Source organism: Ascidiella aspersa, chromosome 9, assembly GCF_963924565.1.
Source record: "Ascidiella aspersa chromosome 9, kaAscAspe10.2, whole genome shotgun sequence".
In the NCBI taxonomy this organism is placed as follows: Eukaryota; Metazoa; Chordata; class Ascidiacea; order Phlebobranchia; family Ascidiidae; genus Ascidiella; species Ascidiella aspersa.
Window position 1 is genome coordinate 15890121 of NC_139455.1, and position 12998 is coordinate 15903118.

The 12998-nt window shown below is 38.8% G+C and overlaps 1 protein-coding gene across 1 annotated transcript; it reads right to left on the reverse strand.

Annotated features, from left to right (window-relative positions):
• Positions 1-421: 421 nt before the first annotated feature.
• Positions 422-7954, reverse strand: LOC146133230 (putative G-protein coupled receptor No18). Its single transcript, XM_083397411.1, has 8 exons — positions 7534-7954; positions 7024-7172; positions 6450-6613; positions 5422-5498; positions 3986-4133; positions 3761-3839; positions 2530-2807; positions 422-1376 (listed from the first exon to the last, which is right to left on the reverse strand). Exons 1-8 carry the CDS (start codon positions 7652-7654, stop codon positions 1187-1189), a joined length of 1206 nt encoding a protein of 401 aa, XP_083253537.1. The 5' UTR covers positions 7655-7954; the 3' UTR covers positions 422-1186.
• Between the last annotated feature and the right edge of the window lie 5044 nt (positions 7955-12998).

Genomic DNA, 12998 nt, shown 5'->3' on the forward strand with positions numbered 1-12998 from the left:
GTTAACCAAAAAAGGCTTTAGATTCAGACTTTTGAAAATGGAACTTCTATATCAGGGCTTAAGTATTGTTTATGGTTTTTGAACAGTTCTAACTGTTTCGACCCAATACAAACAACGGACTTTTAAAAAAGAATAATGACAAAAAAATATTTTACCCTAAAAACATAAAATCTGAAAGTTGTACAAAGGATTTGCAAATAAAAAAAATTCACCAATTTCTTTAGGGGGGATTTAGAAGTACTGGCCTTTACACCAAAGCCACTGTTTTAAAAGGACTGCATATAGCATACATTATATTTTTTTTTGTGACGCGCAATGGCACTTCGAAATCCAGTACGACCGCACCCGCACTGTGTTGGTTTTGTAACAAGACATGACGTGGTATAATGCCAGAAGTAAACAAAACAGAGGAACAAGCTAAAAATGGAAAAAGATAGCCCAAAGCAACGAACAACATGCAAGTATCAGGTATTTTTGCGCGAGGATTCAGTTTATTAAATTATAAAAATGACAATAAAAAATTGCACACAACAATATACAAAACAGGAGGCTGCACTGCGATAAGAAATAGTACCGAAAATCTGAATTAAACAAAATGTATCATTTATGCTTTAAAATCCAAAAAATATTTTGAATGCATTCGTTTTACAAACGTATTGTACTATTTAAGTTACTTGATGGATCCTTTAGTCAAACAGCTGTTTGTGGGACCAGGACAGCAACCATTCAAAGGCAATATAAACTGGCGGTCAACCCGTCTAGTGGTTTAGCTCGGGTTGTAACGGTTATATTGTGTGATAATATCAGAGATGATCAGATGTCTTTTCGCCAAAAATCATACTTTAAAAACAACGAGTTTACGGAGTTTATTACCGGAGAAGCTTTAGAAACAAAACATAAAAAAATAAGGAATATAACTAGGGGCATTGTGTAAGGAAATGTAAATCGTTAACTGTCATACCTTATTTATAGTGTTCTAATTTAAAAAATACGCTTTAAACAACCGAGCAAAAAAACGTTAAAGAAAAACGCAACTAATTTATTATTCTTAAAATTACGCAAAAATGATGAAATCTTTTGCCCGCCCTGCCCAAAGTTCTCTTGCGCGACAACAAAGTACACGTCAGATCCTATTGCCATCTCTAGTCAACATTATAATCAAACGTTACAAGTGACAAGAAGGGCCTCACCCAAACTTAACGCCTGAATGAGTCGGACTGTCATGACTTTTCACACTGGCGCCTTGCTTTTCGCCGTTCATGAACTGTTTGGAAGGCAAACTGCGGCAAAGCGAGTCGAACACTCTGCCAATCAATTTCTTGTAGGCGCGACGAAAGTCCGAATTGACTGCCCCGAAAATAATAGGGTTCACGGCGCTGCAAAATAAAAGAGAAACCTGGTCAATGAACAATGCAAGATATCTTTACAATCGAAAGACAAACAGTCGTTGTATTTTCTTCAAAGCGAGTTTAAATATTAGAGTGTTTAAAGTTTTAATTAAACAAATTGATTGATTAACAAATGGTTGTTAAATGCCGACAAGTCCAGTAATACGTTTTTTGGCTAAACGCAAACAAGCACAGTCTGTAAACGTGCGTAGTTTTGTCAGCACACGATGACCTCACTAACCGCGGCGGCGTGACAGCATGGAGACAAAATGTTGACCGTTTAACCCCGAGCCTCTCATTGACACGTAAGTGACACGTTGAAGGACCGATTTAATAGGGCTTATTGCTTGTAGCCTGCGTCACGCTACTTCCTCGGGGAGGGGCAACTTCCAGTTGCGCGGTTGGCTCGACAAATTAAATTAAAGAGTCTACGACTAAGGCAGGTCAGCGGTGTACGACATGACACGCAGGAGTTCACATGGTTAACATAAAAGCATGCATTACGCATTATTAGACGGACTATTTCCCTCTGCGCAAGCATTAATGTCGAATCAAGTCAATATACTATCGATTATGGCTCGCTTTGTCGTCGTTAAAATTAGTCGGGAGACTCGAAAAAAATCGATCGGTGAACTAAATGTCAGGAAGCTGGAGTTCATCGAACTTGATTAAAGGGCATGTCTAGTTGATTACTGTGTTTAATGCGCACTATTCGAGGGTTATTTGGGAGAAGACAACTCGTTGTAGTTTTTGGCCACGTAATTATGCCTATTCTACAAGAACAGATAATGCTTCAACAAGAGTTTCTCAAGCTAGGGACAATCCTTAAGTGTAGCGAGTAGGTCTTTTTGTAGATCTATAGCTAAATTATTTTCTGAATTTCGACATGAAATGCCAAACAACACAATTGCAACAAAACTGAGTTGCATATTATTTTAACAAACGCGTGATGAGCAGACAGCGAAACTCGTCCAACTGTATCGAATCCAAAAGTTAAAAAAAAAGCGGTCACAGTAAGCATAACATTTTCTGCTCACAGTCCCTTACTGTAGTTTTACTAAAAATCTTCCAAACTTACTCAGCACCTAATACGTCTTTTGTGATACGCGATTTAACACACTTAACCAAAAAATAGGTTCACCTGTTGCAGAGCGCCAGCCACCAGCATGCGCGGTTCACCAACGGCGTTACATTGGAGCCGAAGGCCAGGGTCTTGGCGAGGTAGGGCGTGCGGAAGAGGACAAAGAACACAGTGGCAACGATCAGGGTGTGGAGCAGCTTTCGGTCCCGTTCTTCTGAGCGCTTCGACCTGAATGTCTTGTGCGCGTTGATGGAGTTCTGGCGCGTGTGGTGCGTCCTCACCGCCGACGCGACACTGTCTTCGTTGCAGGAAGACACGTCGGTTGAAAGGCGTCCACGCTGAACGAGAAAGCGGCATATATTGGGGGAAGTGGCAATTTGCCCAAATCAATTGCTTAAGTTATACACTGACCTACCCTGCGGTACACTGGAGCCTCAGAGTACATTGGGGTTCACTGAAGTTCACATACACCCATTGGTGATTATAATAATAGATAATTATCTATTGAAGGGTCGTGTTTTAAGCAGCGCTTTGTATTATTTCTATGATTCATACGTTAATCCATTTAAATTACTTTTTAGGCTGTATAACCAATGGAAGTGCCTATTGGCTATTTGTATGGCTTGTTGGATACGCATAACATTAGTGATTATATGGCGATTTAAGCTACACGTTGTTGTCCAGGTAAATAGCTCTCCTGTATTGTGTTTCAGTCAGTTAGGCGATTACGTTTTTAGCGCTATTCAAAGATTAAAAACTTTGCAGCAAAAAACGTTCCGGTTCTAATCATACCTGCGTTGTTTTAATCGTCTTTTAATGCAATTGCCTTGAACTAAGTGCGATTCACAGCAATAAAGGATAATTATCCATAAAGAGGAAGCAATTTCATTTGTACACAACCGTTTAAGGTTTTCTAAACGTTTTCTGGGATCGTTAAGAGCATTAACGACAAAGCAATGTGTTTGGTTTATGATAAATAGAATCGATTGTTTGAATAAGCGTCCTCGATCGGACAACAAATATTGACTTATAGACGAACCGGCGACTAGCTTGGTCGATTCCTGGTAATAACAACATGGGCACAGTTCGGCGAGATCTCTATTGTTAACGAAAGTTATGCGACAACTCAAAGAAGACCCATAATGGCCGAACTTTGACAATTATGTTGAAGGAAAACACTATTAACACCGTCTACTGGTAAAAACTAACTTTCAGCAGGCCTTACTTAATGCCAATGCTGTATGCATTTAAAATGCTTTCAATGTGGGTTGCGCTTTTAAGTAATTCTTACCCGATGTCCTGCTGACCGAAGACCGCTTGCGTTTGGCGAAGCAAGTTGCCGAGTTGGCCTTCTTGTATTTTTCATATGCCTGAAATAATTTTGAATAAACCTATTAGATAGGTAAATATGCTGGACACGCTTAAAATTAAAATAATACTGGTTATAACAAAGGATCATTTTTATTGTAAATCTTTATGAATCAGTACGGTAAAAAGTTATTTGGCTTTAACTTACTTTAGCGTTATGAAAAATAAATAGATGGCGACCACCAAAGGTAAAACAACCGCCGATATGACGAGAAAGAGATTGTAGCCAAAGGCCTTGTGATCGTTCCACATACAGGCGACCATGCTTTCATCGAAGACCAGCAAATGTGTGCCATCTTAACAAACCATGCAACATTAACCAGTTTGAGTGCTGGGTAGTATTTAAATTTAAGTCGGTCCCATTGAAATTTAACTTTTAAGCACATACTGTCGTAAAATACCCGCAATTTAAATCAAGAAAAATAACTTTAAAATGTTGGTTTAACTATGCGTGGCAACGCCGGTAATAAAAATCCTTATTGCTTCTGTGTTTGTTTACACAGTTGCATTTGACACTTATTTAAATAAGTCACAATGTTAAGGGCGGTGGTTTAAGGACGTTCCCATGTTATAACTGAGTTTAACGGACCGACCTAGGTTTGGATACCAATATTACAAAGTATCCCTTCACGCACGCTGCAATTTATTCACAGCTATAGCTTATAGCTTATAAGTATACGTCATGGAACTGAAAACCGGGAATGAGTAGAACGGTCAAAGCGACATGCATTCAAACTCAGTTTGCTTTTGCGTATATCTTCTAAGAGGTCGTCCATTCATATACAAGCTATGCACGTATTCTATCTGACTTGCTATCGTGTAGCTTCCGAATTCGATGTCACGCGGCTGGCATTTAAGCTATGTAGTGTGGGCACACGCAAAAGAGCGCGGACAGATCTTATTGCACCGGGCTTTTCTCCAGGTGCTGCTTCGCTTGGCTCGTTTACAATAAGGCTACTAATTCGTCGTTCTGGTGACTTTTTACCCATGCGACGCGCGAATCACAGGCAAGTCACTGAGAATTTGTGCGAAACCGCGCGGTATAGAATTTTTTCAAGCAAACTTCGTAGGTTTTACAACTTTTCACTGACCTATAAAGCAATAACAGCTACACCTCAAATTCTAGTTTGCGTAATTCTAAAGTACTAGGGTAAGGTAGTCTACCACAAAAAAACAATAACAAAGAATAAATCGTAAAATGTTTAAGAGGGCATCATGTTTGTTATTATCCAATGGTTAAATTTAGTTAAGCTTTTTTATACTCGTAAGCAGATAACAGCAAAAGTTCGTCAGCTATTGCTTTTTTGTCATTACTTTTGGCGGTATGTAGTCAACACTAAAAACACACAATGGGGTTTCGTGTATTACACCTCATATATAGGTTCATAAATCATGTAAGCAAAGGGTGACTCAAATAAAAAATATCATCGTACTACAATTTTATGAAATTGTTAAGCAATATAGGGATTAGTATAATCAAATGCTTAATAATATTGTCAACCATTAGTAATATGCATGTAACCACAGGTTGGATTAATTGTTGTCCCAATATTGTCTCTATTATTAGAAAATAATAAAACTTACCGAGCCATCCGGTTAATAACGGAATCGCAATCAAAAAGCAGTAAATCCATATGGATCCTATCATGGCGGCCGTCCTCCTGAAAAACATTGCACACTATGTCGATCGGTCACTTTAACGCAGTGTTTTTAAAACTTTTTGAACCACGAAACACTTTATGAAGCAAATTATTTGTGCGGAATATCAAACAAAGTTTACAATGCTTTAGGATGAGAACGAATGACATTCGGGCTGTATATCACGATGAAACAGTTAAGCATTTACTATTGTTAAACCAGCGATTTTTGGCATGTGTTACATTGAAAAATCCATTTTTTGCTGAACACCTGACATATTTTACGGAACATCGGTTGAAAATCACTGCATTAATGTAACTAAAGATAAAGCACAATAAGTTCTACTTTAAAATAAAACCTGTAAAGAACATATTCGGGCTCAAAATTGCCGCTACACCACAATATAACACTGGGGTGTTTATCAATTTCGAAAATTCGCGGGTTTCAGTCACGGACTAAGGTTTTTCTGGCGCCATGACTGATCTGCGCCTCTGGGAGCCAAACCGCTACATCCGGTGTCGTTCGATATCGTTTATCGATTTTGTAGGACAAACACAGCAGGGCGTATATTGTTATATAATAAATTCAATTCAAGATGATATATAATTCACAACACGGAGGCTTATTTTTACAACTGGCCTGAACGATTTTGAAACACATACTGGAATATTTTGTGAATAAGAGGCTTTACTGTATAAAGATGGGTACTACTATTGTAGTAAACTGATGATTCATTAAAACACAGATCTGGAGTGCGCGCCACTTGAAAGCAATCTTATTTCCGTGACTAGAGAAGAATCGGCGTCTGACAGTTTTTTTCACTGTTCGCATTGCGCCCAACGTGCGATAAGTTGTCACAACAGAAATCACCTATCGGCTTTAAACACCAGAAAAGCGCGGCCCTCCGTAAACTTAGCTCGAAAATGCGCATTTCTTGGCGTAAACAAAAAGCGATCAATCGGCATTCTTCTTACCAGCGAGAAAAGTGCCGCTTGTAGCTGGAAGCCCGAATTGCCCTCCAGTAGCGTTGGGTGGCCACGAACAAGATTGAAACCGCCGGAACCTCGAAGCAAAAAGAGGCCAAAAAGCCCACGACGTGACACAGCGGCATCGCCCCCGCCAGCACATTTCCGTAATCCTAGGAAATGTAAATTGTTTTGTAAATGTTGTCCCCTGGGTGTTGTGAGTTATGTACGCTCTCGGCCTTTTGGTTGGCGCCTTTGGAAACTGACAACCCGGGGTCACAAACGTGCATCAACTGGCCACACGTTTACATATAGCCATCAGCATGGCCTTTAAATTATTATTTGTTATTGCTGAAGCAATATTGCTTTCTTATTGTGGTGATTGAGGTTACCAAAGCTGGGATTTGTTATGGTTAACTTTAAGTCAGTGTCAAAAACATCCACCGACATTATTAAACGAAGGTACGACGTAAAAACCCTAGAACTGTCATTCAGGCAGTAAATTTACGCACGCCTTGTAAGTTTTTCCAACAACAACAAGGTATGGCATTTAGCGACACTCAAACCAGGCAAGACATCTCACCTTAAAAATGTTGGCGGCTATGATTGGCAAAACGACGCCCGTTGTGTAGAGGTCGGCGAATGCCCAATTGACAATAAAAGCAACTCCAATATTTTTCAAACGACGATCGCTTAGTCCCACCCCTATCACAAAAACGTTTCCAACGGTACCTGGAACGAGAGTAAAAACACTGCTAGCAAAACGGTTAAAAATAAAACTAGAATGGCTTAGTAAAAATTGTCAGTTCCAGCACGCAAAATCACCAGCAGCATAGCTTATTAACATATAATTTGGACATAAGCGAAACGTAACGGTTAAGATAATGTTTCTGCAGCTAATTCTGTTCTACGTCGACCGATGAGAGCGGTGGACAGCTCAAAACACGTGCGAATTTCCGTTCCTGTAAATAGATTTACGTGTAGGGGCTTCAGTCTGGAGAGGAAGTTGTTTAGACAGCCACTCGGCTGATTCGCGGTAGATTAAAGCGCGTAAACAACAAAATCTTCTTAAAAAGTAACATTCGATACTCACCTAAGACTGCAACCAGAATTAGAAACGGTATTTCAAAGTAGGCGTTCTCAAGGTTGTCGCTGGTTGGGGAAAGTCCAAACAGTTCCCTTGTCATATTTCTGCTGTCGTTCATAAATCCCATTGTGCTTTGGTCGACTTCTAACAACCAACTAATTCTTAACAGAAAGCGTCCAGTACACCGTCAAGCCTCTGATAACACATACAAAGCTACAGAACACGCTTTCTCTCCCACCTGAACAAGCCACGGACAGATGTGGCGTGCCTTCAGAACCACGCTTCAAGGCGTCGCAATTAAATCGCGCCCTTTTTCGTGCGCGGCGGCATCCGCTACCAGCTGATTAGCCTTTTTTTCTCAAAGACAGGCAAGGCAGTCTCTGCGCGCCGGTGATCGCCTTTAGACCGGCAATTAACGCCGTTTCCCAGCCGGAATTTGCGGCGTTCTCGCGCAGTTGTTCGTCGTTTCGCTGCGCCAGTTTCAGCCCTTTTGTTTGCTGAAGAAGAGCTCGACGAGCAAAATTCAAATGGGTACGTATTGGTGGAAAGACGTCACTGCCTTTTACCTTTAGACCGCTGCCTTTTGTGGGCACGCGGGAAATCATCTATGTCGGTTCAATTGTGACCGGTCGACATAATTTATTAATGAAACACGTGGGTTTCCTCGTTTGTTGTCTACTGTCAGTGTAGTGTATATGTTTCGACATTTCTCTGGTTTATTTTCACCTGGCCTATGTTTGTTGACCATAATTTGTCTTTTTTTGATTTTTAAACATGCCTGTTTAAACGTTTGCTATACAAGGTTAGATGATTCTACGTGTTGCCGACATAACAAAAAACAGCGATACAGCTGTATTGTAGGCTAATAGTAAAAATACATGTCACTACAATAAGTGATGCCATTGTCACGATACCTGGACTGCGTCTGGTCACTTTAAATATGTCTTTCTATATTTACAACAAGGAATAAAATCGTATTATACAGCAGACAATTCATATATGTCTTTCTACAAAAGCAATAATAACATGAAAATGCCACTTAAACAATACAAGTCAATATAGGTGACCATCACGATTCTGACAGTTAACCAAATGATGGTCTGCTTGCAAGTATAACATACTTGGCCTCGTGTCTGTTATAACAGGAATACGAAGAGGTTATTATTAAAAAGTTCCGCGGCACATTTAAGAGTCTCCTGGGGCACACGTAAGAGATTACTTCTGTAGATAATGTTTTAGTTTTACATCACGTGTCTACAGCAACGTAGATCTTGTTTTATGATTAGCCCATGCTAACCATTTATTTATTTTTGAATAATGATTGTCAAAAAATATAGATGAGTTGAGGAACCGCCAAGTACGGAGGCAACTCCCTAAAACTTATCCGGGAATTTATACGAAATTGAAAAATGATTTTCAAGTGGTAAGCAACAAACAATTACTTGGCTTTTATTAATGCCCACTTGTTCAAAATTTAATAACACTCTTCAGTATTACCTGGTATCAAAATTGCAAGCAACGACCAGCATAAGGATTTGTCAAACTTACGTCAAATCGCGATACGCTCGATGGAAACAGATTGATATTTCTTTTCGAAAACCGAAATCAGTTTGTGTCGAAAGCTGAGCTTTGCAACATTGCTACTGGAACGTACGCTGATAATGATGTTAACATCTTGGAAAACAGGTTAAGGTTATCGGGCATAAGTCTATGTGTAAACTTGAGGGTGATGAAAAACACATTAATCCACAACTATTGTTTGAACGTTTGGTAATGGCTGTGAGGAACCTAGATGAAAAAAAATCAAAAAGTGTTTCAAGTTTGAATTGTGTACTCATTCGCCCGGCCTTTTTGAATCCCCTTTCATAATGCGGCAAGCATGCAAACCAACTTTCGCAAATGCGTTATGGACAAGATCAAAAACTGTTAATGTTGATATTCCTAATGACCTCAAACCAGTCCCAAATGTGGTTGAATATACTGAGGTCCCCATTGTCCAAAAGGCTGTCCAGTCATTTAAAGAAACCAATACAATTGTAGTTGGAGATGACAAAGTTCTCCTAGTTCTCATTATTCATCACGCTCACGTAGATGAGGATGGTCCCTATACAAGTTGTATTTTTGTCCTGCTCTAAAATATAACTCAACCAGCACCAAAACTTGGCGTATCACACTATAGTAAAGTGTCAACTCGAAAAAGAAATATCACAGAGTATATTATTCCAACACACAATACTAGGATGTGACACGACGTCACGTTTATTCTGTATAGAAAAACCGAAAAGGTTGAGTCTATTTACGAAAAACAAAGGGTTCCGTGATGGGGCCTCAACATTCGGGTACAAAGCAGTAGTTCTACTTTATAATGTTGATGCCGGTGAAACCAGTTAATACACAAAAAATCCTACTTGAAGATTGCTAGCATTTCCACAAAGTGTGTTAAACCTCAAAATTTGCCCCCTACACCCGCTTCTATAAAATATCATTGCATGCGCACGTACTTTCAGGTTCAAAAGGGGAAAGATCAAGATTTTGCCCTGAATCCAGGACTGGGAATGGAAAAACATCAACGGAACTTTAAAGTCTATTATGACAGATTTAAGAGCAGCTCCACAGAACTCCCTTAAGGTAGGCTTGCCATACGTCCCGGTTTAGCCGGGACAGTCCCAGTTTTAAGGCCTTGTCCCGGTGTCCCGCCCGGTTAACCGATTTGTCCCGGATATTTCAATTTGAGATTTACAAAAATAAATTAAAAAATGTAATAACTCTTGATTTGGCCATTTAGCAAATCTTTCTCAAAACTAAGTAATACTTTTTACTTTTCATCTTTGGTTAGTAAGGCTGACAAGCAAATTTTTTTAACATTAATTAATTATTTTTCAGCGGGTGTTAAGAAATATTTTTTGGAGGGCGAGGTTGCTGGGGTTAATTTCTTTTATGTGAGTGGTGAGTAAAAAAAAAATAAATGGATATTATCCGGCGGGTGCTGGGAGATAACTTTTAAGGAAGGTAAGCGAGCGCCGTCGCAAACCGGTCACCGTTGAGCAATCTTGTTTTTCATGGATTTTTTTCACGCATGACGCAGTTTAGTGCCGGCATTATTTGGTTGAATATTACGCAAGTCTAAACAATTGCTTTTACAACTTAAAGTTCAAATTGAAGTCATAACATACTAATTGCCTTAATAGAAATAAGTTTTAATGCTTCCAACTTAAGACTTATATGTTTAAAAACTTCTTGAATTCTGTTACCGCGCCAAATTTAGGTAGAGTTCGCAAAATTTCGCATTTAATGCGGCGGTTTTAATAGTAACCAATTTTCAGTTTCAAACGAGAATTTACTTACGTTCGACGCAATATGGTATAGGGATAATGTATCTACTTAAAGGAAAAAAAATCAAATTACGTATTACCTTAATTAAAATAATTACTTATAGGTTTAAGAACTTCTTAAAGTGTGTTACCGCACAACATTTAGGTAGAGTTCGCAAAACATCGCAATCGCATTTAATGCGGCGGTTTTAATCGTAACCAATTTTCAGTTTCAAACGAGATTTTTACTTTGGACGCAGTATGATACCAGGATTACGTATTTGCTGAATATCTCGCAATGCGAACAATGGCTGCTATATAACTTAAGGTTTTACGTTAGTGAGTGGTTCCCTATTGATATATGTCACTGGTTTTCGTTAAGATGTTTTACGTGCTTCGCTGTTGGGCATTTAGTCATTTCATTTCAAATAACCACACATAGTATTTGCAATTTTGTTTCAACAAAGTGTAAAATTTTAGTTTGCGAAGACGAACAACTAGATGTTTTACAGTCACGCAGATAAATGCGTTAACTTATAACACGCCATCCGATTAAATGCTGCGTCCACACAGGCTAAAGGATGTGACTCTATTTGTGGGGAAGCTAGTTAACCCATTTCAGGCACAATAAGCAAAAAAATAGTCAAAGGACGACCAACATATGTGCTGTATAACAATTAACGATTCTATAAATTAAAATTTTTCGTAACATGGTAAATTACTATTTTAAATGATCGGCAATAACACGCGGCTCAAGCAAATGACACAGAGAGTACAACATAATATGTAATAGTTTTAAGTGTCCAGCTTGATGAAATCTTACATTTTGTTTAACCTATGCTTAGAATGTTTTCGTCCGGGGAATACGAATTTGTTATGGACACAGCGCCTTTGCTAACTTGTACACCGTACATGTTGGCAAAGGCCGTACATTGTTCCGTCCAATATTGTTGCTGCTTTCACTAAGCCGGCATCCTACTTTAATTGTAGAAAGTATTTACTCGACTCTTTTTTTTCGCAACACAGAACATTACTTTCGGTTACAATTTAACTAACTTAGACAAACCACCCTTAAAAACAGGGCCCTGAAAAATACATTAAACAACCACAATCCCGAAGTTCATTAGCTGCATTAAATTATTTTGTATTAGGTTTACGTTAAGTTTATTTGCAGTTTTCAATATGCGTCCCGGATTTACGTTTCTAAAAAATGGCAAGCCCACCTTAAGGTGTTACGATGTAGTTGTACAACGACATGCATAACCGCAAAATGTACTTGCAGAAAGCATAATTTGCAATGTACCGTTTCAATGCGGTCAATGCAAGGGAATGTCCTGTAGAAATTTTGTTGTTCAAGAAAAAAACCTTGGACGGTAATATATAAGTGCCAACTGTTAATTACATTCATGAGGTGCCTTTAATTGTTCTTAAATTATTATACATTAACAGAAGTGAGTTTGCTTGTACTAACAGATTGAGCAAGCATTGGCGTATGGTTGTTTCTCGACTCGTTTCCATCTGAGCCTGCATAGCTCAGTTGGTAGAGCAACGGTCCCGGCTTGACCGGAGGTCTTGAGTTCGAACCTCACTGCACGCTAATTATTTCTCTAGTCTGCTTTGCTTGCATCGTTGATCGATAGATTCGGTGAATCTGCAATGGCTTTCGGTGTACTAATTATACAGAAGCCGTAATCGCTGGTCAAAAAGCAGCTTCGAAAGGGCTATATCTCAGTTATTAACACACATATTTGTCAATGTTTCATTGAATTAACAGAAGTGATTGCGTATTTTTCTTTAGTTTTAATTTAATAGCGATAACCAGTGACGTCATAATGATGTCATATCATGTGTTATTATATAGCAATTTAATGTTTTGTACTTGTAAGCGTATATAGGTTTCTATACGAGGCCCTTCTTATTATAGCCTGCGCTAAGTGCAAATTTTACGTTAATTATGGGAATTTTTTTCTCAAAGACTCCTTAATGACGTCATAAGTTGTTTTAATCGATTTGACCCGAATAAGTTTTTTATTAACAATAATATATTTTTTAATTTGAGACCAATCTCTAGTACAGGGGTGTCCAACATGAGGCACGCGACCTAATAAAAAAAATAGTGTCTTATAGAAGCACTTAGAGCTTTTGATCCTATAAGGAATA